This window comes from Etheostoma cragini, chromosome 20 (assembly GCF_013103735.1).
Source record: "Etheostoma cragini isolate CJK2018 chromosome 20, CSU_Ecrag_1.0, whole genome shotgun sequence".
Taxonomy (NCBI): domain Eukaryota; kingdom Metazoa; phylum Chordata; class Actinopteri; order Perciformes; family Percidae; genus Etheostoma; species Etheostoma cragini.
The window spans coordinates 12151693-12176638 of record NC_048426.1 but is presented as its reverse complement, the minus strand read 5'-3'; the positions used below and the strand labels follow the sequence as shown (position 1 = coordinate 12176638).

General features: G+C 39.2%; 3 protein-coding genes and 1 long non-coding RNA gene across 7 annotated transcripts; 2 read left to right on the top strand and 2 right to left on the bottom strand.

Moving 5' to 3' along the window:
• Positions 1-409: 409 nt before the first annotated feature.
• On the top strand, positions 410-13914 carry si:ch211-15d5.11 (oxidation resistance protein 1). 4 transcript variants are annotated; one of them, XM_034859239.1, is made up of 16 exons: positions 410-536; positions 1327-1543; positions 3615-3811; positions 4083-4162; positions 5359-5499; positions 5980-6150; positions 7551-7682; positions 7770-7954; positions 8051-8424; positions 8511-8670; positions 10129-10318; positions 10478-10594; positions 11603-11755; positions 11851-11946; positions 12173-12246; positions 12375-13914. In XM_034859239.1, the coding sequence occupies exons 2-16, from the start codon at positions 1443-1445 to the stop codon at positions 12508-12510; spliced, it is 2307 nt and encodes a 768-aa protein (XP_034715130.1). In that variant the 5' UTR covers positions 410-536; positions 1327-1442; the 3' UTR covers positions 12511-13914. The 4 variants fall into 4 exon arrangements, with proteins under 4 accessions (XP_034715130.1, XP_034715129.1, XP_034715131.1 ...); XM_034859238.1 differs by having other exon boundaries at positions 5977-6150; XM_034859240.1 differs by lacking the exon at positions 5980-6150.
• Positions 13490-20137, bottom strand: selenon (selenoprotein N). Its single transcript, XM_034859245.1, has 12 exons — positions 19740-20137; positions 18925-19042; positions 18634-18764; positions 17980-18192; positions 17771-17895; positions 16945-17082; positions 16772-16853; positions 16061-16249; positions 15848-15953; positions 15389-15501; positions 15205-15306; positions 13490-14805 (listed from the first exon to the last, which is right to left on the bottom strand). Exons 1-12 carry the CDS (start codon positions 19920-19922, stop codon positions 14638-14640), a joined length of 1668 nt encoding a protein of 555 aa, XP_034715136.1. The 5' UTR covers positions 19923-20137; the 3' UTR covers positions 13490-14637.
• On the top strand, positions 18757-18991 carry LOC117936370. The gene is made up of 2 exons (XR_004654932.1): positions 18757-18825; positions 18857-18991. It is a non-coding gene; the product is annotated as an uncharacterized LOC117936370 (long non-coding RNA).
• A 1994-nt stretch (positions 20138-22131) lies between the features above and the next one.
• znf593 (zinc finger protein 593) lies at positions 22132-24163 on the bottom strand. Its single transcript, XM_034859288.1, has 4 exons — positions 24093-24163; positions 23680-23887; positions 22652-22714; positions 22132-22522 (listed from the first exon to the last, which is right to left on the bottom strand). The coding sequence occupies exons 2-4, from the start codon at positions 23877-23879 to the stop codon at positions 22396-22398; spliced, it is 390 nt and encodes a 129-aa protein (XP_034715179.1). The 5' UTR covers positions 23880-23887; positions 24093-24163; the 3' UTR covers positions 22132-22395.
• Between the last annotated feature and the right edge of the window lie 783 nt (positions 24164-24946).

The following is a 24946-nucleotide window of genomic DNA, read 5'->3' as shown; positions in this document are numbered from 1 at the left end:
CACAGGCTGACCGTAACGCTGAACACCGGTCCATATGTGGATCAACACCATCCAGCAATAATTTATTACAGCACCACTTGCACTTTTCCATTGTACTACTGTCTTAGTGTTTACAATCCTCAAAGAGCTGTCTGTCACATGTGTGTATGTAGGCCTACAGTAGGCATGTATATAGCCGATACAATTTTTAAACAGACAGGCCTTCAGTCAAACGTATAGCTTTGTCGTTCTTCTTTTTTGCCGTGTATTTCTGTGTATGTATTTGACATTGAGAGCAACAACAAAAAAACGGATTAAAATTCCCTGTTTGTTTTCACAAATTCTTCGTGAGCTCTCTGAAAACACCTGACAGTTAAAACACAAGATGTATCACTCCAAACTACTTCCGCCTTCGCTGCCGTCAGCCGGTCCTTTAAGCCCTGGGCGGAGCTTGAATATTGAACTTGTAATTGTCGTCTGCGGTGATATCATAACACTGCAATATGAGGACGCGCTCATATGACCGCGACCCGTCTCCATCCCTGGGCAAGACATAGGTCAGTAAAGATAAGGTTCAGTTTACATTATGCTTCATGCATTCTTTATCTCTTTTGAGTTTCTGTTGTCATATTTTGTTCCTGCCATATAGCAGCAGTCTCGACCATTCTGTAATGTCGCCTAAAGGCGTACTTCCTCCACGGTGGTTATCTCACCCCCTGCATTCACAGGAAGCAAATTGTGATCATTCTTTTAATCATATGACCATGTGAGCAATCTTAGGATCTCTTGGAGAATGCAGGACAACGCTAGGCTAACCCTGTATGCATTTGAGAAAACACACATTTCACCACCCAAAGGTGTGTAACGTTAAGCCTTGTAATGCCGTATAAGTTGCCTAAATTAGGTGTTTGCATGATGTAGCCAGGTGCATTTAAATGTCATGATAAGAAAATAGTCATGTCTAAATACAGCTGTGCACTGCAAAGGACTACAACACAATATCTGATCTATTTAAGAAGCAACATATTGAGATGTAATACTATTCTTCTTAACAGTATTATAGAAATATTAAGATATTAATACGTGCAAACTGTCAACATCAACCTTGGACCAGGAGCTTAGACACATTATTGAATGACAGTTTAATTGAATTGTAAACCTGGCTCTATGACTCTGCTAAGTGTCTAATGTATCCTTTATTGGTCCCACTATGGGAAATTAGCTCACTTCCTTATAGGGTCAGGTGGCTGCAGCGAGGCGTTCTGCCTTCCCTTCTCCCTCCCTCAGCCTAGATTTTGTACAATTTGTAAAACCAGCCCACAATTTATAAATTACTGTCTTGTGTAGGTGTAACTGGGGCAAAAGGTAGGCATGGGGAATAAAAGAAGGAAGGATGCCAGCTGAGCTTCTTATCTTTCTGCCACTGCTACCGCTGCCAGCTTCAGCCTAAAGAAAGACAGAAGATGGCTCAGTCTGTGAAGAGGCCCAAGACTATGGGAGCCATGGACCACAATCCCCAGAGGGACAAGACCAGGACCAGCTACTTTGGCAACGTCAAGACCAGGTCAGGCCTCTAAATACTTGGATTACTGGAAATAAAACACAGGGCAAAGCTCAAAGCAGACATGTGACGAGTTTGGCTGGCATTTGCATTTCAGATTTAAGCAAACTACAATTCAGTCTTTCTTTATTTTCAGGGTAACATGTCCAGATTACCACTAAGCATGTGCCATGCCAGAGTGCAGTACAAATCAACATGTTTTGTTGGCACAAAATGCACATTTTCATTAGCTGGTTTCATTCATTGTCACTGGAGGACTCCACATTCCATCAAAGAGCATCATGTGTGTGAGAGCTACAACTATCCATCCAGAGTGCAGCCCACTTCCCCTAAAAATAACTCTGATTATGATTGCTACTCTGTACATTTATTCACACTTCAAATACTCTAAACTATTAATCCATGAATTACTGCTATTAAAGTGAAAAAATCCACCCTGAAATAGAATTTATCTCTAAGTATGGGCATTCAGTCTTGACCTTAAGGAGCAGTATATGTATAGAAATAATTTAAACTTAGTTAATCAAATCTGAATGAAGACTGTATATGTGTTTGAAAGCAACAAATGCTAATACGGGAACCTTAATAAATAATATGCCAGCATTCGCAATGTGTGTTTGATTGGCTGTTCTCTGTCTTTTATGTTGTGAATATCTTTGGGGGTTTTACTGTTTGTTATACAAGACAAGCAATTTGTAACCGGTGTGTGCATGCTACCTTAGGTTTTCACTATGTTGTTATAGACATTTTTCACTATTTTGTAACTTTATTTCATTGACTAATAAATACTCGATGGTTTGAGAAAATAGTGTCCATTCAGGAGTTTGAACTTGTAGCAGAGACTGTGGAGATCATGTCATCAATAAATAAATTGTGACTAAAGGCATAAATCCTATGGTACTACTGTCTTGTGGTTTCAGCAAAATCATATAGGGAGTTCTCTTAATGATTTAAGGCTATGTGCTACAAACAATAAAACCTATTTGGATGTAATATCTAATGCCACCTGATGACATCATTAACTTACAGTACATAAGTAAGTGAGTAAAGTCTATATTTTAAGAAGCTGTGTAAAGAAGTCTACATTGGGGCGCCTGGGTTGCGCACCTGGTAGAGCACACTGCCATATATAGAGGTTTAGTCCTCAACGTAGTGGTCGTAGGTTCGACTCCGACCTGGAGCCCTTTATAGTATGTAATTCCCCCTTCCCTGTTTCCTTTCATGTCTTTAGCTGTCCTATACAAAATAAAAGCAAAAAATGCTAGCAAAATAATCTTTAAAAAAAGAAGTTAACATCGGAGTAAAAAAATAATTGAAATAAACCCAACTCACAATATTTTTTCAACAAAACACAAGAATACATGAAGTAATAAAGTAAAAAATAATTATAGCTTAGTTTTCACATATCCAAAAACAATTCCAATCTCTTGATGTATATTGTTAATAACATTCAGTTACACGACATAAGATAAAAAAATTAAAAATATGGTAAAATATTAGCAACCTTAATCAGAGTTCAGCAGGAACAAATCAAACACTCCACATGCTTTTCAAAAGATAGCGCCTGGTCAGATGTGACACCAAAATATCTGACTGTAAAGTTTTTTATCAGCATTAAGCTGAAAAAAACATCCAGACAATGATAGCATTTAGTCATGCTAAAATGTCAATCTGTTATGTTTTTGGGGTCAAAAGAAATATATGATTTCATTTCAGTTGAATAGCGGTTAACAACAACATAACATACACCTATCTCTATCAGTTTCTCTAGTGTGCAGACGGGCTGCTTTTCTCTGTTATCTGATCTAAAACAAGACATTTAAAGACATCCCTTTGGATTCAGGGGATTTGCAAAGGGCACTTTTATTATATAATGGTCTTTTTTGGATTACATGTTTAAGGGATTGATTAAATATATATGATGGACGGACTAATCATTAATGAAAACAATAGTTGCAACCCAAATTTAGTTTGAGGGTGAATTTTTACTGTTGGGGAGATACTGTAGGTCTGGCAATGCGAGACTAGCAGATGTGTAACCTACTTAAATGTAAATTTTTCTGCTCTCTCTTAGGCTGGGTTCCAAGCTTCCTCCTGGTGTCTCTCAGCCTCCGCAGTTCGCTAAGCGGCTCTGGGAGACTCAATCTCAAGCCCAAGTAATGACAGAGCCCGCAGCCCACAGCCAGCATCAGCACCAACCCGCAGTGGGCCGGCCTCTTAACCACACCCCCCACATCAGAAACCCCAAACTGCGGCAGTACTACCTGCAAGGTGCTCCTGCAGTGTTTGACATCTCCTGGGCAGGGAGCAGGCTGTTTAAGTAGAGGCAGACTGCAGGATAAACTCTAGCTTGAATTTATATTTTATAATTGTCATAATCATGCTGACCCTGTTGGCAACATCATGCCTTTGCATATAGTTGTTTCCATACAGAGAGGAATGGCAGGAAAAGGAGCTTAAGTGAATAAATCCTTTTAGGAAGCGCTTGCTCTGGATGTTTTTTCATGAGGTGGGACATATTGATTTTTATTTTTCCCCACAGGGACTTTATGTGAACTTAACAATACTGAAGTGAAGCAAGAGCCTATGAGTGGACCGTCCGATGACAGTACACGCAGCAGGGTAAGTCACATGTTTTTATTTTTGACTTTTCAGACGTTATTGGACTTGTTGTGTGCATTGAGGAACACAGCTTGTGGGGATAAGTAAGCCAAATTTGGGAAGTTGCGAAGCGACATACAGATGATGTATTCATTGCTGCATCTATATATCATCTAATGAGGTATGGTTGAGCAAGCATTAAATGGCTGGTAATTTCTTTCACAATTATGGTCATAAAAGAGTTTGATAAAGAGCGTTCAAAGTTCAAAGAAGAGTGTCAGAGCTGTCAGAGCTGTTCCCGAACGCCATGGGAAAACAGAGTGTGTTTCAGAGCCTCTACAACAAATACAGCCGCAGGAATGCATATCCAGACGTTTATTCAAAGGTAATTTTCAGCTGGTTGTTTGGTTATGCTTCTAAACTGTAAAATATCAATAAACATTTGTTTCCATCTGCCAGTGATATTCTCTGTATTACTTAGTGCTAAAGTCTGATTTCTCCTCCTTAAAGTCAGTAACTTTTTTGCAATTGTTTCTGTTGTTAGTTCACCTTTGAGTTGAACAGGAAGCCCATATATTCAGTTGCCAAATTTACTGTATACACACTAAACTGAGAGTAAACCGTAGATTAGTAGATTTTAACTCTTGAGCAGCTTGTGTTTGTCATGTAAGTTGTGCATGTTAAAAAAATATATAGAGTATACTGTATGTACAAACAAACACACACGTAGTTTATACCTACACAATCGCACACGAAGGTTCAAACACATCCACAAACTCACAACCACAAGTCACATAGTCTGTCAGGCGCAAGTAATCTAATTTAGGTCAATGGAACCATCTGTCAGTGGATGACAGTTAGGGAACTGATTCTTAATTTCCTGTTTCAACTCACAAACTACATTTGATTCACAAGTTCAAATCCAATCTGATCTGATTGGTATAGGTGTGAACTGATTTAGAGAGGAAGAACGCAGTGGGATCTGCACAACAAATTGCAGTGGGTATTTTTTGTCAGTAATTTGATATAGTAGCTGTTAGTAGAGCTCTTCAATATTATTTGCTCCTGTACAACTGAAAGATTTCTTCCACACATAGACTGCCAGATGCATGAAGATGGAAGCAAAACTGCCTTATTAACAAATACAAAGTTCTTTGGAACGGTTGTGTGATCAGATTTGAGCTGCTATTGAACATTTACTTGCATTTGTGTTCCAGGGTCTCCCTGGGGACACGGTGTTTAGCGTCTCATCTCAGTTTATCGGTACAACCACAGCAGAAGACGGAAAAATGGCTCATCGTCCTTCCATTTGCTCTTCAAATTTACCCTCCTCTTCTGCTACCCTCATCCCAAGAGAGGTAAGAGTCAACTGTAAGCACATGATGGCACCTGACACGTGACACAGTTTTTAAGTGTCAATATAATGCGTGTAAAGGAATGGAAATAGTTTATTTGCCTGCTGCTGCCTGGATTTGCAAAACAAAACACGTTCCCTGTCTGTCTTATGACTTCAGCTGCAGGAAGTGTGTTCCTCCGTCTTTGACCAATTCAGGCAATCAATACCTCCACCTAGAACTCTATTCTAGGAAAGTCAGACTGATAACATGTAATGTGTACTCTTTATTCATTTTAATGGCATAACTTGATTTATTTTAGCTGTAAACATGCCTCTAGCCCCTCATCCACAACCCTTATGTGTAATATGGAGCTAAGATGTGACTACAAAGAGAAGTAGGGAAATGCAGGCCTATAGAAAGAGGAAGTAGTCACTGCTGTTACTGGGTTGTATCTAATTCAGTGTCATAGCTATTCTTATCATGACTTCTATTCTGAAGCAGCTGTTTGTGCCGAAGGAAAAAAACTCTTCCACCGGTCAAGGCTCCTCTCAACCAGAACCGAACTCTGATCCTAAACTGAAGCGAGAGGCAAAGGCTGTTCCAGACTCTTTGGAAACACTCACTGCTCAACCTCAGCCCCCCTCACCAGAGGCAGAATATGACAAACTACTGGTAAGAAAAAACAACTTCTTTAGTTGCACATTCTGCAATTTCGAAACCACAAATATGTGTAGCAGAAGATTGTTTTTTCTTCTTTTCTACCCCATTAAATATCTGACGGCCCCTCATATTATCACTTTTTGGAGGGGCTTGACCCCTAGGTTGGGAACGAGTAGACTAAACCTACCTGACTGTAGATAACGTTGACCAAACTAGCACTTCAACCAGCTACAACAATAAAATGCATTTTTGCATCAATATAAACAATCTAGCCATATGTAATATATCAGAGATGGGGCATTTTACTGCAACAAGTCCTTTTTCTGTGATACTTTGGGTGGATTTAGTTGATAATACTTTATTATTGGTATTGGTATTTTTACTTATCTAAACGATCTGTGTACTTCTTCCATTACTGTTGAAGACTAGGATAATGAAAGTGGAAAAGGAAGATAAAAGTGTTTGTATAGTCTGTGGGTACCGAGGTTACCGTGTATGACATGACTTTTGACAGTGACACTTGACACACAATTCAGCAATAAGTAATCCCCATATTAAGTAAAACTAATTACATTAAGTAAGATCATTTTGACAGTATGTTTTGAATTGAAAAAGGAAGAATCAATAGACCAAAAAAGGGATGCATTTTTAGCTATACAGATTGAACCCCATTAGTGTCTGTTCATCTTATTAGTCAGTTATTAGCTGCGGTGAAGAAAAATGAGCTGGGAGATTTTAATAATGGATTAGATTAACACGTTACCTTGGCTCCAAGCAACAAAACAAAATACGTTCATCAAAACATGACAGCACTGAGTGCAAACTGAATTTACCTAAATAAATCCTTTTGTTTCCAAAACTATGTAGACAGTGAGCAAGCATCAAACTCTCTCTCTCTCTCTCTCTCTCTCTCTCTCTCTCTGTCTCTCTCTGTCTCTCTCTCTCTCTCTCTCTCTCTCTCTCTCAAAATTGTATGTACTGGACTAAATGTACATAAAATGTACTGAAGTTGAGTTTAGCTTCAGTTTCATGTCTTTTCTGCACATACACATGGAATTATTGAGCTCCTTTTGTGAATGGAGAAGGAAGTTTAGAATATTAGATACTTGATTTTGAGTGAATTTGATTATTTTGGATTATGTCAGGAAATAGTTAAAAAAATGGCAATCACAATTTCCCAAGTTAACTTATTTTAAAAAGCTTTTTTTTGTCCAAATAACAGTCCAAAACCCAAATATATTGTGTTTACTATGATGAAAAAAATCAGCTGGAAACCTATAAATATTCTGAATTTGAACTTAATTAACAGTTTTGAAAGTTTAATCAACTTTGAAAACTGTTGTTGACTCGTCATTTTATCACAACGGGCCGTTTGGTTGTTTACGCTGAAATGGAATATGTGATGCTGACAGGATGTGGAGACGGTGCCGATGCCTGATGGACAGCTCTGCTTATTGGCTCTGCCACCAGAGTGCTGTCAGGGGGAGGGACCAGAGGCCATGCGGTACCTTAAACTTTTCTGCCGCAACATCACAGACCGTAAGGTGGGTGTACAGTACTTCTGTCTGGTCTCAGATTTCAACACCAGTAGACATTTGTAGGCTCACATCAACACGTTCTGTCTCTTTTAGGGTGTAGTTTCAGGTATCCTGTTGGTTACGCCAAATAAGATATTCTTTGACCCGTGTAAGACACATGCTCTGGTGAAGGAACATGGCTGTGAAGAATACCTCCTGTCGTGCTCTGTTGATAATCTGGCATCTGTCGCCTTCTTCTCTGACATCTCACATGTTCACTTCAACACGTCCCAGCAAAGGTCAGCAATGATTCACTTTTTCTAAACTACGTACACACACACAGAGAGACAGAGATTCAAATTACATGAAAATTCAATACACTTCCTTTTTTCCAGGAGAAAAGGAAAGACATTTCTCCAGAAGTTGAAAACAGCCAGAAGCCAAGCAAGCAGCTTCCCAATCCAAAAGGAGGAGTCGGTCCCAACTGCGCTGCCTCCATTAGATTTGTCCAGTCTGGCTCTAAGCCTGACCACAGAGGTTTCTGGGGAGGAGGAGGCAGAGAGCAGAGACATGGCGGAGGCTGAGGGGGAGCTTGATAGCAGCCCTCTGGAGGTGCTGTCAGAGGCGTCTGTAGACAGCCTGGGAGTGGCTGTCCTGAGCAGTGCTGCCACCTTCTGCTGTGGAGGTCAAGAGGTGCCCGGTAAAGAGAAGACGGAGCTGCTGCACACTGATGAAAAAGGGAAGTCCTCTGTGAAGAGTCAGACTGCAGGTGAGGATGTGAATCACGATCTGTCTTAAAGATGATTGATGTTCCTGTTTAAATGTTCCTTACCCTTGTTCTCTTTTTACTTTCAGTGCCTCGGAGGTCATCAGCAGAAAGTCCTGGGAGTCTGATGTTTGTGCGACTGCGGGTTCAGCCATCTGCGGGAAAGAATCAGAGTGCAGGAGGTCTTCTGCTGGGGTTGGTCAAAACTTTACCAAGAAGGGATGCCTGGCTCGCCCTTTCACAAGAGAGGTACAGTAACGAATAGCAGAGAAATGTACACAGACCAGAGATTCAAAGGGGTACTTCAAGAATTTAGAATTGCAGTCGGTAGCTTATCAAGAGACCAATTTTAAGTATGGTAAACTGAAGCTACATGCACATACAAGGTCCAGCCTTGTACAAAGTTTGAACCTAGTCTTGTTTTTTTTTTCTCCAATAGTAACATGCTCCATCTACTTGTGATGCTCAAATTGATCACTTTAGTTTACTTCCTCTGTCCACCAATCTCGTCACTCCGTAAACATTACACAAAAAGTACAAAGACAGTTTTTTGGAAAATAAATCAACAATCAGTTATACTGAATCACTGTAAAAGGCATTCAAAGAGTAACTATTTAACAGTGTTGGGATACTAAATACAGTTCCTTAAGTACTATACCTGAGTGCTATTTAGTTTTGCATATTCCATACTTGAGTATTCAATATTTATATTGTATGATACCTAATACTAGTAGCTAATACTATTACACTATATTTTTAAAAGGATTCACTCAGATTTTTAAAGTAAGATTTTTTTTTAACAACAATACATAAGTTTTTCCAAAAATAATGCATTTTTTTTCATTAAACCACCCGACAGTATGGAGCAGTTAACATCCGACCAGCTCCAATATTAAATTACTGCTTCCATGTTAGTACATCAAAAATAATTATATCAGTGACAGGGTCCATACTATATCAAGAGTACATTTTGCCAATACTTCTATATGTTACTGAACAAAAATTTTGAATGCAGGAACTTGTAACTTGTAATGGAGTATTTTTATAATGTCGTATTACTATTTTACTTAATGGTAGAGTCTGCGATTCTAATCCAATACACATTTTGTCAACTTCAGTCTCCTCATGGTCCACTGACTGTCCCGTGTGTGGTGTGCGGAGAAAGAAAATCTAATGTGTTCATATCTATTTTATTCAGTCTATGGTTCATTTGTGCACAGTGCTGGCTCTGTAAATTGAAAACAAACAAAGTGGCTGGGGCAGAGCCACACAACACTATTCTGTTCGTGCTCGTGCACAGGACAGGGGAAATGCCATGGATGTATAAACAGAAAGGCGGTGTGAGCAAAGGGATGATTAATCTGGGACATTCTAACGTTCCAAGGGAGCGCTGATGGGATGGGATGGGCTGATGGGTCTATATGTTTGGGTGATGAGCTCCAATATTAAAAAGTTATTAAATAAGTTTTCTCCAGAATCTCAGACTCCTCCTAAAAGCTGTTGAGCACAACACTTCATCCAAAACTCCACCTCAGTTAAAGTTATTACAATTACTAATTTTGGAATGTATTCATTTGAAGTACATTTGAGGCCTACATTACATTCAAAAGCTATACCTGCTAATGTCTCTGGCCATGTTGACTCAGCTTTTAGGGGTGTTTGTCTTTCCCATGTGACATGGGTGACTGCTTTATTCTCCCCCTGCAGTTCGGACGAGCTGTACGCCTACCTTTCACACAGTCGACCAGACTTGTGTATGCTTGATGGAGGGGAGGAGGAGGGGGAGGCAGATCATCACGAAGAAGAGTTTGTACTCATCTCGGACAAAGAGGAAGAAGAAGAGGAGGAGCACGAGGAGGTTTTCCAGAGGCACCGCAGCACAGGGGACGACTGGGAGGTGAGTGGGCTCATTTCAGTCTGTTGTTTGTGAACAAAGTTGCTTCAAGTGGAGGGTCAAAACAAATGGAATATGAAGACAGAAATGAGTTATTATGCCTACCAATGTTCTAGAACCCACTGGCTTGTTTGTTTTTACATTTATTTATGTTTTTTGCAGATGGTGTTGATGGAGGAGAGTGGGCTCAAGCCAACCCAGGTGATCGACAGCCACCCTGACGGACTCAGTAATATCGTGGCAATCAGCCAGATTTTAGAAGCTTCACACGTCAGTGAGGTGGGTGACAATGCACACACTCTTCAACACATGCACCAGCTCGTTGTAAAGCCATCATGTGGGTGTCTTAGTAACTACTAGCTAGTTTCAAAGTAGTGATTTTCGAAATCATGTTGCACCATTAAAACTTAAACGAACATTTCTGATATTTCTCCAAAGATTTTTGACTGCAAACGGGATGACTAAGTGGGATTTCAGCGGGACTTTGAGAATTTAGAAATGAATACATCCGTTGCTAGGACACATCTGCAGTGCTTTTCAATCAAAAGTACTATGTATGTAAACAGGAAGTCACTGTGACATCGGCTGTACCATAACATTTTAGGGAGCCAAGTGATATATTAAACTCAACTGCCCATTGTTGTAAATGTAGTGGTATTCATGGGGAAACATATGTGTTTAAAAATAGTTGTACAGAATTAAATACTTAATGCATTTAAGATATATCGTGCTTTTCATGAATTCTAAAGATACATATTTCCTGTTTCTTGAACATTCTAGTCATATTCAAATGACATACCATCTGGGATGATGTTGGTTAATTAAGGTTATTTTTGATTCTTTTCTGTCGGGGATTAGGATTTTTCTTTGTTGAGTTTTCCTTTGTGAAACTTTACTTGACTATAATCTATAGGAAATGTTATACCTTTCACTCTATAGTACAGTTTATAAATTAGCAAACTAGTATGGCCTGTTAGTTCCATCAGCTATTCAGTTAACAGTTAGCTAGATCTGGGAGTTAGCAGGTGTAAATATTTGACAACTAATCTCTATGTAAGACTTAGTTTATGGGGTGAGGCTCTGTTTTAAAGGGGGGGAACATCTCCATTTAGTCAAATACTTGTCCTACAACTACACTAAGTTGAATTCAGAAGGACCAGAGTAGAAAAGCACGCTGCTTGCTGCAAAGATTTAGATGTCAGGCTCTGGACATGTTTGTACTCCCACTCCTCCCTTCCTCACTTTTGTTAATTAAAAAATGTCTCCCCTCCTTTATTTCTCTGTCAGCTGTGTAAGGAGCTTCCTCCGAGGACAATTGCCCGCAGCTGGCAGCTGGCTTACAGCACATCCCGTCACGGCGCTAGCCTCAAGTCCCTCTACAGAAAACTCAGTGCAACAGACTCCCCTGTGCTCATTGTAATCAAGGATGAGCTTAATGAGGTAACACACAATATACGTTAGCTCTAATTTTAATTATAGATGTTGTAGTGTCTGTTATTTTTAATTGGGTTTAACTGTGACTTTTTCTTCATCAGACATTCGGGGCCTTCCTCTCTCACCCTCTACGGCCCAGTGAGACGTTCTACGGCACAGGAGAAACATTCCTCTTCATGTTGCATCCTCGTTTCAAGGTGAGACGCCTAACAACCGTCCGGACAGGGTGTTACTGCAGTTCTGTTAGTTCAGCCAATTTGTAAATTTCCGCAGAATGTCCGGAAGTCATTAAGACATTTCCTTAAAATGCTCTAATTAATACACTTCCTGAATTCATGGTGCCAAAAGGAAGCACTTTTTTGTTTCTTACTATATGTTTGAGAAGTGGCACAAAAAACTGTTTTGTGGTGATTTGCTTTGCAGTGCTTCAAATGGACTGGAGAGAACTCCTTCTTTATTAAAGGAGATTTGGACTCCTTTGCTATTGGTGGAGGCAGGTAATGTGTTTTTCCAACTTCCTCAAGTTCAATGTAATTAACTGTGTTTTGTCTGTCTATTCAGCATATGTGGAAAAAAAATTACCAAATTCTAAAGTATTTTTTTTTCTTTGTCTCTTTTTCTGCAGTGGTCACTTTGGTCTGTGGGTGGATGAGAATCTGTATCTGGGTCGCAGCAGCCCCTGCTATACTTTCAACAACTGTTGCCTCTCACAAACAGATGACTTCCGAGTCATGGAGCTGGAGGTGTGGACATTCACCTGAAGATGCTGCTGGGTTTCTCTTTAGGTCGCCTGGTTCCTGCCGATCAGCACTATCAAGACAAATTTAGCCGTTCATTCATTTCATGGTAGCATCCATGTAAAAAAAAATCTACCACAAACTGCTGGATTTTTCAGTGTGATTAAGTGCTGTGGGTTTAAGTGAACTGAAATGAACCAAACGAGGCTGATCTTGAACAGCTCGATGTCTTGGAGTCAGGGTTTAATGGTGGACTGTTATACAGTTGACTCATTCCTGTGGGTTTGGCAGCCAAACTGTGAACTGAGTTGAACTGTATACTTCCATTCCTCCTTTTTGAATGGAGTGAGTTACATGTCTGAGACTGCACTTTACTTTTAATGTGAATCAATAACTTCAGGATATGTCATTATTTAGCGTATGAACATGATGGTACATCTGTGTTTAAAGGTAATGCATGTCCCCACTTTCATATAACTGTGTTCAGTTTAAAGTTGAAAGTTTGAAACATGTTAGTCTTCTTATGAATAGATTTCTCTTTTGAAAACCAAACTACACACACACAGCCCGAAGTCCAACAAATACATACTCCCGTCATTGGAACACCAATTCATTTTTATGGGTTTTCATTATTATTGTTATTGTCATAGACAGCATAAGATAACACTGACCACTTAGAGCTCCACTGTGAGAAAAGCTTCTCAATTGAAGATCATCAACACTTGCAATGGATTTCATTGTCATGCGTTACTATTCTGAACTCTTTACATTTCAAATGCTGTCTCATGCAACACTGCAGTTCCTGAACATGAACTGTATCCATAACTTGCTCTCATTCTGAAAGCTCAATCTACTTTGCTTAAGTTGTACGGTATTGTAGATTAGTTAATAAAAATCAGCACAAAGTGAGCGTTTAATCTCTAAAAACATTTATATGACTGATTGTTAAACTGTGCAGTGGGTGGTAGATGTTGCCAAAAAGCACACAATTCAGTTTGTATAAAAAAAAAAAAATGTTTTTATTATTTCACCTCTGTGGAAAAGTTGGCACTGGTAGGTTACAGAATAAGATTGTTTTCCCCCTTAAGTTACCCCCGATTAGTTCAAGGTTTTACATGGAGAGAACCTTGCTGACCATGCAAGTGCAATACTTTCGCAAAGTCACTTAATGTTAATCTCCTTTTTCAAAATTTCACTGTAACTATTTAAAATTTTATTTCCAGTCGTTTTGCTAAAATTACCAGCAAAAACATTGTTTTGACTGGAACCCTAAAAGAGGAAATCAGCTGTATATGTAGTAAGTGCCTACTTTCAAACGTATGACCAATTGGTTCCATTAAGTTACGTACATATGAACCTTAACAGCTGTTCAAGCTGCAATCCAGCTGCTGTACATATTTCAAATCTTTGGTGTGGTCACAACATCTTAAAAAACAGAAACTCTGCAAAATATTCAACATTTGGTTTCAAACTCAGATTAAATACTTTATGTGCCACAGCTTAGCGCTTCCTGCTGCTTTTGTCCCCTGAGTCGGAGAGGGGTGTTCCCTCCAGCAGCTTTAGCAATAACATCAGATGTCACCCCGCCCGGAGAGAGCTTTCGGGCAACGTCTTCACAAACTGCTGAAGCACAACTAAAGGCAACAGCTGCACCAGCCCACCGTCTCTGGCTACACACAGCAGCAGGAAGACACACTCGCTCGGTCGTTAAATATTGCACGTGCGGCATCGGGATATAAAAGAAGAAATATATGAGGATGTTTTGGTGTGTTGGTCTCTGTCTACATTTTATAACACCTTTAATCAGCAGCTACAAACAGAGAGAGCAGATCTAAATGTGTTTACATATCTGTCACTGCTTTTCATCTCATTAAAATATACCATATTGACAGTAACATTAGGTTTGAGTAGCAATATTTCCCTGTACTGTTTGTCGCAATATAAAAGCTGTTTATAAAAACGTTCTAACCAGTAGAGACACCAAAATAAATAGTAACAGAGGACAGAAGGCCAAAACGTTTTTCAGCTGCCAACACTGAGGAGAAAGCTTGTCTACATGACTGTTGGAGGGTTTTCCTTATCTTGGATCATTACTCGGAATGATAATCATTTCCTCCTGTTTAGTCTTGCAGTCTCTATCGGGCATGCAAATTACTGTGCCATGTGCTCCTTGGCTTTCTCCAGACCCTCCTTGAGGAAGCTGATGTAAGTGGATGTGGAGGGGTCCTCAAACCCACCAGAGAAGCTGAAAGTTGCTACTTCCTCCTCTGGTTTCATGGCTGTCTGGTCCAGGAAGAAGTTGGCATTGATGTGGTGGACCTGAAGCCATATGCAGGAAGAAGATGAAAGCCTTTAGTCTGACTTTTTTTCCATACCAATGTTGCTATTACCAACGGAAAGAGCTTCCTTCTTTTAAATGAAAGATTATGAACATGAATTAATATCACATGTCATGACAGTGGGAAATACTTTAAGTGTTTAAGTAAGTAAGAAAGTTAAGTAATCAACTTAATACTGAGTTCTTGTGAGCTTCTCCCCTATAAATACGTTTTTAAATTAAATTAATAAAATAGCCATGAAAACAATGATTCTATTTAATTAAAATAAAACGGAATACTGGTATTGATTAGTAGGGCTTCTAAACATGATTTGTTAAAAAAAAAAAACTGTCCTGAATGTTTTATAAATTGCAGGCTGATATGAAAGTAAAATATTTACAATAGTTCCATTGGGCAGCGCCAACATCATCTCCACAGGGAAGTTGTACTTCTCCAGGTGTAATCGGGCCTTTTCACTCAACACAGGGTTCTGCTTATCAGCCTGTTAAAGAGAAGAATATTTAAAAACAGTCAACTAATCACTGTCTGAGTTTCTTAGACCTTGCACTGCCCTGACTGCTCACCTGCATGTTCTCCAGCTCTTTGACCAGAGACCAGCTGCTTATGAAGCTCTGGTTGAGCAGGGCCAGGACGGGCGAACTTTCCAGGACTGTCTCCCGAAGAGTTCGCCCCGAACCTACAGAGGTGTTTAAAAAGTTTAAAGTTTTTTTACTAAAACACTTACCTAATGTAACAGTAGCACACATGGAGAAATCCGCAAAGTTAGTCAGTAGTGAGTTAATGTTAACAGCAGTATTTCCTAAATAAGTATGTTTTCTAATATTAGCCAACACAGGCTACTAGCCACACAAGACCAAATAAGGCTGTAGCTGCAAAGCTGCTGAGTGTATTAAACTAAACAAGTGTGTGTTTTATTGCTTTTGAATGTGATAGTTAGCCTTTAATTAAATATGTTCTCAGATATCAATAGCAGTGTACAATGCTACAATGCTGGGAAATCAGCCACATGTAAATGATCTCACCTCAGCAGGACTGGTCGTCTAATGCTCCCCAAAGCAAAATGGAGTGCACCAGTTTGTTCTCTGCTGCAGCTCGGTCGAAGGCTTCCGAGAAAGGCAGGTAGGACACCTGGGAAGAAGTATGATAACAACAATAAAATTGTTGTGAAACTCACAGCATGCAAGCCAACAGTGTGTTGAATAAATGTGTTGAATAAATGCTTCTCAGGTGGTTACCTTCTTAAAGGGGTAGAAAGTGACCTCCAGGCGTCGGGTGGCTTCTTGCTGACTTATCTCTGAGGTCCAGTGGATGTCCTCAAAGACAAACTGGATCGGCTCGCCGCCGCCATCTCGACTGTCAATGATGTTGCCCTCCTCATCCATGATGATGGAGGGAGTAGATGGGCCCGTGGACTGCAGCTCTAACTGTAAACACATTCATACGTTTTTTTTATATAAGGCATCTTCTCATTTAAAAAAAACTTAAACATGTGACTTTTTTTTCCTGAGGAAAATTATTTTGTGATCTTTGACATATTTCTGGGGAAATTAGTCATCAGTGAACTGTCTGTACACACAGAAAAAGTGAAAATGGCTCAATGAGGCACAATGAAACATAATGCCTGAAAAAAGCCTAGGAACATTTTTAAATATGTAGAGGACTAATTGAAGTTAAAAGTGAATGGGTCCAAAGCTTAATGCCCCTAACTCGAGGAGTTGCGCTCCAACATTACATTGGGACATAATGTTGTGAGAACAGTAAGTCAAAACAGTGACAGGAAACATTTAACCCTGAAAAAAAGACATTAAATTGGAAAATAATTCTACTGAATGAGTTAAATTTGGCCTTAATGAACGGCCTTAATGACCTAGAAGTAAATCAGGAAGTGCTGGAGTATTACATAAATAAAGAAATAGAGACTTTCTCAAGTGTCCTTGCAGCTCTACCTGTGGCAGGTATCCGATGTCCACCTCCATGTTGCTGCTCTCACTGGCCCCATACAGCCACTCCATGTCCACATTAAGAGACCTGACACACAACAGCATACGTTACACTACAACTACAACACACTGAGTGGGGACTGTGTGCACAAAGGTGACGGGGTGTTTAACTGATTTACCGGTCATTGGGAACGTAGAGGTGAAAGTGGCGGACATGAGATGCATCTTTAGAGAGAACAATGTTGCCGGTGAACTTCCCCGGGGTGAACCAGAAGGGAAAGTCTGGAACAGCATTGAGCTGGAATTCTGCGTGAATCCTGTCGAGGTGACCAGAATGAGGAGGTGAGTTTGATCAAAAGACTTGATCAAAATGTTCTCTGTCAATAAGTAACAGCAAGACGATGGTGTAACCTTTTAAAAGACCAAACCAGCAGTGGTGTGTTTATATAATGTTAAACTTAACGCTACTGCCGACAATTTTCCAAAGCAAACCATCAGTCATTGATGGATCCCAAAGATTCCAGGTAGTTTTATGCTTTAAGACAGCTTTCTATTTGCTACTGTTACATTAATGTCACATGGAGATGCAGATGTGAGTGAGGTTTTAAAACGGCTCTGACTCTGACATCTGGTATTGGAGGCTTCTGCTAAAAATCATAGCAAGACTTGACAAGAAAGTCAAACATCAAAACGCAGAATGTTGTATGTATTTGGCAGTTTCTTGCATTTAAAAGTTTCTCTCCAGCAGCGGACTCAAAAAAGGAAACTGCAATAATTTGCAATACTAATGTAACATTGACAACAAACTAATGTGGACTCAGGCTCTGCTTCTGAACTAAACACTGAAACCAATGGCTGCCTGCCAGGGAGAACATTAAAATGCATAGTATGTGCTTGATATTAGGTACCACTAATGTAAAGTATATATAATGCTATAGGTAATTAGCTAAAAGAAGAAAAAGCACCACTATGGTTGTTTATGTCTCCCCCTGAATTGCTCCTCACCTGAACACAATGTCATAATAAAAGTCGTTGCTGGCACGAATGCAGGCGACTGCGCCCTGAGGAGCAAAGCGTGATTTGATGAAGGGCCGCGGGTGGAACATACTCAACAAAGTGTGGATGAGAACCTGAAGCAGGATAAGAACAGGTATTAATATACAGCGTGATGATCACAACCCCTAACACTAAATATTGAGGAGTTTTTAGAATACCTCTTTGCCCTTTGGTGAGGGTGGGTGGTAACGATTGTTGGGCAGATACCCGGTGAAGATGTTGAGCTCGCTAGGAATCATCCACCACGTGTCTCCCACTGTCACCTTGTTCTTCGGGGGCAAGAAGGCCCTGAATTGGCTGGCAGGGAAGGAAGAAGAAGGCACTGCTGGGCTCTTCCATGAGCGCAGCCCACTCAGAGAGCTGTGAGACACCTGCACGAGCAGGAGGCAGATAACCAAAGAGGAAATCAATTTACTATCATTAGTATACTCTTCAAAACTAGAACATGTGCTTCCTCAAAAATGCATGTTACAATTTGGTCAGTCTAAGAAAATTATGAGTACGTTTTTTGCTATTTTATTGATTCAATTCTTCATTGCTTACACATTTTCAATGAACTGCGTTGACAAAGAGCGGACTCAGACAGAGACTGGTATTGCAAAATGTATGAATGGTAATTGCATTCATTCCAATAGTCTCAAGTGTCTAGCTGTGATGATTATAAATAAATTAAAAAAACTGTTTAGCCTTTCAGAAATCACAGTAAATGTGTAACTATATGTAAAACCCTTGATTGTGGATTTTCTTTGTTTAGTATCCAGTAGTCGAGAGACAGAGAACAATAAACCTCCTACAGCGTGGTCTTTCCTCACCCCGAGGAAACCATCCTTGCTTTTTGTCATGGAGTCGAGCAGCAGAGGCTGCATTTTAGCCTCCAACGTCAAAGTCTCTCCGTTGGGGTCATGGATCACCTCCTCCTCAAAATCTACTGGGGGTGTAATTCCTATGAGGAAGCCATAGGGATAGCAGTCAATATGGGGTCAGACGTGACCAGTGAGACAGAGGTTTTACTGAGAGACGACCAGTGAGACAGAGGTTTTACTGAGAGACGACAAGGTATTGAATAAATGGGACATTCCGAGAGAAAGATAAAATGGATGTACCTGTGAGTTTCTCAGCAATAGGTTTGAACTCCTCCGGACTGAGATAAAGGTCATGGTCGGTATCTAAGGAGGAGAAGAGAAAAAGCCCCTCGGCACCTAGAGTTCGAACACTCTCTTCCTATTGGAGGGGCACATGCATTAGTTAGACGGATCCTTACTGTCATTTCACACGCTTCAGGGATTGTCAATGCAGCATCAAAACTAGGACAGGGAGCTGTCTGATCACATGAAACACCAATGTTGTTTTTTTTAAATGGCACACAACTCATATTCAATCAAATTCATGTTAATATAGTATTTTGTCTTTGATGCAATAGCATTTATTCAACCTCAGCCACCCTGTCTGGATAAAGATCCCCCCCATGGCCACAGATTCCTAGCATGTGTTGTCAGACTGATGCGTGCCTTTAATCGCCTGTACAATGGAGGCAGGGGGGGAGGTTGGATACACCCTCTGTGGTCAAACAACAGTGGATTTACACAAGAGGTTTAGTTTTACCAGCTGTGACACAGATGCACCCCCCCCCCCCCATACAATACCATGGGGTGGGAAAAACTGCAGATGTGGTGTATTGTGGCGAATGATGTCCAACAAAATGTGCTTACAGTTACGGTACAGTGTAGGTCCAGTAAAATGTACCAGAATAGTTAATTCAAACTTTAATAAAACACAGCATCTTACATTAAATTAGCATTTTCTGACCGTGACATGACCACACATCTGTATGTTCTTAAGTTGTTTTTAAGATAAAACGACTAAGTTAGGTTCACAGCTAAATTTTGAGACGTGTGTAAGGGTATTATGTGGATCTCACATGACGCTTGAGGAGCTGGACATCTTGGTAATACTTGATCCAAAAGGCGAAAAGAGGGACAGCAACGACTATAAGCAGAGTCCAGATCCCTCTGCAGATCCTGGACCCATAGCTCGGACTCGGGTGCCCATTCTGCTGCGAATGTTGACCATTATCCTCTTTTTTATCCACGTCTGCGGCCATCCTCGAACTCCAGCACAGCTATTTAGACGAGGACATAGTCGTCGAATAACGTCCCAAAAACGAAACCAACAGAAATATCACTAGAATACTTTCTTTCTTTCCTTAAAGTGTTTCAAATATAGCGTCAGTTCTGTTATCCTGTAGCCTGGGACCGCGCATAGATGCTACTGCTGTTACTGGCAACCGCTGTGTGATGTAGTTTAACTAGCTCTCTAGTTAGTCATATATTCCTTTAACATCCGGTTATTACTTTCAAAATAAAGTCCTAAACGGTTAAATGGCAATTTCCCTGATGAAATCGGTTTAGGGGAATATTAAAACGTGTTTTTGCCTGTTATACATATCAGTCATGTCATTTCATCTGGCCAATGCACAATGTTGTATTATTGGTTAATCTCAGACAATGTAGTTAATGAGATAAGCAGATATGAAATTTTAGCAACACCCCTGACTGATCACTGTTTAATATCCTTGACACTTTCTCCGATTGGAGGAGAGAATTACATGAACTCCACATGGAAGTTTACCAATACCTTTTTGGAAGATGCTGAGTTTTTGATAGTGTAGTTAAACAACTGGTTAGAGAAATAGGTGAATTGGAAATCTCCTTTCTGAGTGAATGGTTTAAATTCAAAGTTAAACAGATAGCTATTAGGACAAGTAAACAATCATCAACACTTAAATAGAAAGAAAAAAAAAGAATCGAATTAATTTTTTTATTATAACAGAGGTTTGCGTGTACAGGTTCCGGATAAGGATGGATTGTCCATAGGAAAAACACATTTTGAATTCATTATCTGGCCCATTTCCCCAAAAGTTAGAGAGACTCACTTCAAAATAATTTATAAAATCCGGTTGCCGACTTTCTTAGGATATTTAAATTTGATGTAGACCCTTGTGTATTTCGTGAGGTGGCTGATGAGACACATTCTTTTTTTATCCTGTGGCTTCTGGTCCGATAGATATTTGTATGTATAATTGGCTGTCTCTTAGGACTGGTAATATCCCTACTCTCACCTTGCCACACATCCTCTTTTATATGGATACTACAGATTTGTTAGAATTAGATTTAGTCAATTTGATTATTCTTATGGCTAAATATCATATTCATTTCAGTAAGTGGAGATGAAGCCTTCCTTTGCTTGATTTATAAATGATTTTAAATTGTTTTTTCCTTGTTGAAAAAGATCAGGTCAAGTAAAATTGCATGACAAACGTGTAGTAACATACTGTATCTAGGAAACTACGGTTTTGATTACTCTCTCCTTTGTGCTGCTATATATGTTACTTTTATTTTCTCTAGCCTTTCTGTATTTCTAAGTTTCTCCCCCTTTTAGTTTTTTGTTTCTTGTACTCAGGTAATTATTTCTTACATTGACATTTGTTTTGTATATACGTATGCCTATCCCTTTCCCCAACCACAGTATTGTATGTTGTTGCCTTTGTAAATCTTTTTTTTTGTGTTGCCTCATTCATCCCAGGAATGTCTGCTAACAGGCCTTAATTATGTAGTTCTCTGCCAAGGCACATTGCTACATTTTTTGTAGGTTTACCTTCTTAGGTTTAGGTCTACTTTTGGAAGTTAAGGCTTCAACATGGCCACAATGAGGCCAAGGTTATATCTTACAATGACAATACATCAATTTCAATTATACCTTTTTAGAGGTCTACATTCTGCATATAGAGGAAATATATGGGCAAAAACAAAAGGGGCTGGCTCCAGCCTAATTCACACCTTCTGTGTTAGACCTTTACAACGCCAGAGAAATCACTGAATCAATTATTTCCATAAATTAGATGTTGCCTATAACGAGACATGGATCTATGGTCTCCAACTGACCTTTATTTCAAAATCAAGTCTATGCGTGTGACCCCTTATTTCAGGGTATGACTATAGGACAGGAGTGGTGCAAAATTCAACTAAAGAGTGTTTCTTCGTTATAATTGTTTCATCTAAGACATTAGGATGGTTACAAACCTCTCAATCAATGTCAACATATGCAGTGAGAAGGAAATGACAATTTAGTTCAATGACTAGGCTAGGTATAAGTGTCCAGTTTTCACAAAAAAAATAAATAAATAAATAAATCAGGTGCCAGAATTTGATTCCCTAAAACATCTAGGCTTATCTTGAGGTCTAGTCGTGGGGTCTCAACCCTAGAAACTTAACCAGTGTCCAGTTCACTATGAATGCCATCCGCAATCTAAATCCACTCGATGTTACAGTTTATTAGCAGTACACACAGTTGTACACATACTCAATATTTGCATTGGTACATGTTGCATTACATTACCCAGTATAACAGGTAAGGCTGTCCTGATTCTGGCAATAGCCAGAAGTCTAACAGCTGTACCGAGTCGGACAAATTAGGTGTGTCACATGAAAAGCATTTCACAAAGCACTCATAAACATTTGTGACAGCAAAAGAATATTAGAAGCATTATTCATTTTGTAAAAGTAAAATTCTGTTCATCAGTCCATGTCCTCTTCCACTGTCTGTGTCTTCACTTCCACTGTTTTTGGAGCGATGTATGAGCCCATACCTGCTGCTCTCTCTGCCTCTGCCTGTGTGTAGGGTTCCTCTCTGAGCAGTTTCAACCTGGATGGAGAAAGAAGAAGAGGTAAGCTCTGATACTTGGCCACTATATGGTTGTAGGGGACACAAATTGGTAATTTATTATCAGCCAATAAATATGAGTGTATAATATAGAAACACATGGTGCCTTACCGTTTCTTGTGTCCTTTAGTTTTGAAGTGCTCTTTTAAGGATCTCATATCCATGAAATATCTCCTGCAAGACATGCCAAAGTGTAAAGCATACTTGCAACAACCTGTTTTATTATAACCTTTAATTAATCAAGTGATCTCAGTTAGACCAAGCTCTCTTTTGAAAGAGAAACTTGAGTACAGCAGAAGAAATAAGATTGGAGATTTGACACACAACAAAACACAGAAACAATACATTGCTGCAAAGGTCCAAAATTAAAAGTTGCATTTCACCTAATGGGATGAGACTTTCAGGATTTGCATAACATTCTGTAAATTCCAGTGTCCGATATATCTGCTGCGGTTATTACATTATTGTTACTTTGCAGACTTAAAATTATGAATACAACATTAAGATGTTTTTGTTTATAGTATCAATCCTTACTACGACCATGGAATATTGTTGTAATCCAAGATGTGCTGTGTTCTATATGTTCAGTACATTTAATGTTCTTTGTTATTATTTTTCTTTCTCCTCTTTCCTTATTCTCTCTCTTGAAAATCAATAAACATATTTTCAACAACAACAAAAATTATAAATACAAAATATAAATTCAAATGAATGATACTGTATCATTGTAGATTAAGATCAAAGACCGTTAAGTCTATGATTAAGATACATAGGAGTATATAAAGCAGTTAAGATTAGTACCACTTTTACCAGCTGCATTAGTAATGCTTTCACATTTAATGCATCACTAATTGGAATCTAACCCATATTATTCTGAAGTGTGCTATTCTGCATTATGAGTACTTTTACTTTAATTATATTTGAATGCCAATACTTGTGTATTTATACTAAAGTAAGTTTTTGAAGCTGTGCTTTTTATTTGTTAACAGTATGAATTTACACTGTGATATTGATTCTTTGAAAGACGTGAGTACTTCTTCCACCACTGGCCCGTTCAGCTCATCAGTCAGCGCTCCATTTTTAAATTCTACATACATATGCCCACTAGCAGGACTTATTTTGATCATTTGATGACTTACGCGCAGTGTAAGCAGTAGTGTTGTGCACATCCTGTCACATCGTAGTCCACGTCCTGGTTTAGCAGCTTGGTTGCCGTGTCAGGCTTCATGTCTGTGTGGATCTGGTCCAGGTCTTTAGTCCTGCGCTTTGTCTTCCATGTCTTTGAAATGTGCTTTTTCTTGTCACTTTTGTGGTTTCCTACTTGTTTGGATTTCCCCATGGTTGATCCTGGTAACGTTACGTACAACACAGAAAACACATATTTGCCAACGTAGACGTTTTAAAACCAAAATTGCTAATTTGTGTCACCAAATCGGGTCCTGTGAAATAAAATGTGTGCCTATCCGAAATTCTCAACTCAAGAAAAACAGTGATGTAGCGTATTTATTTCAAAAAAACATTTATATACCCTTATCAAGTTAGCTTTACCTACCTTCCCCACGTGCAGCAGAGAGGGATGAATTGCATTTCCGGGTCAAGAAAGGATATATCTACTCACCTGTAGAGGGCGTTAAACACCATTATTTTTGCAAGATTTGACGATTCACCGCTTCCGATTTGGCAGTTAGGGGGGAATTTAAGGGCAACTTGTAGATTACATTAGAAGAGGTCCATTTCCCAAACCACTGTCTTGTCAAATATGGACCATATTATCACAGAGAGGATAAAGATTCTTAAACAAAGTTCTACATTTGTGAAAACCTTATTCTATTTGTAAAAATACAATATAGGAATAATTCAATTATTTTTATGTGTCGTTTGTGGTCTACATATGAAAAAGAATCTGGCAATTCTCCTACAAGGTCTACAAGTTTCCCTTGAATTTCCTCTTAACTGCCGAATCGGAAACTGTAAATCGGAAGCCTACTTCAGCAGTACAAAAAAGTGAAAAGCATTAATTTCCCAACAATATTTCACAGTTTAATCGTTTTGCTCAAACTTATTTGCACACGTTTGCTTAGTGAAATTTGTTTACTGTCCTGATTCCATTTTAAAGGATTAATAAAGGGATTCTTGATTATTTATTTTCAAAGTGGAGCCGAATCTCTGTGGCTGAGTTCAGGTAAATTTTTGTCAGTTGCAGCCATGTTACCTTCCCGTGCTCCTCGAACGGTCAAATGCCAATATGTTGATTAGAATCAAAAGGCTGTATACAATTAAAAAAGTACAACCTGTAACACATGTGTATTTATGTAGTTCCTTTACATGAATGATGAAATATCAGGACAGGAAGAAGAAGTCGCATACAGAAAACGCATATAATTCATTAACATTCTGGAGGCTAAT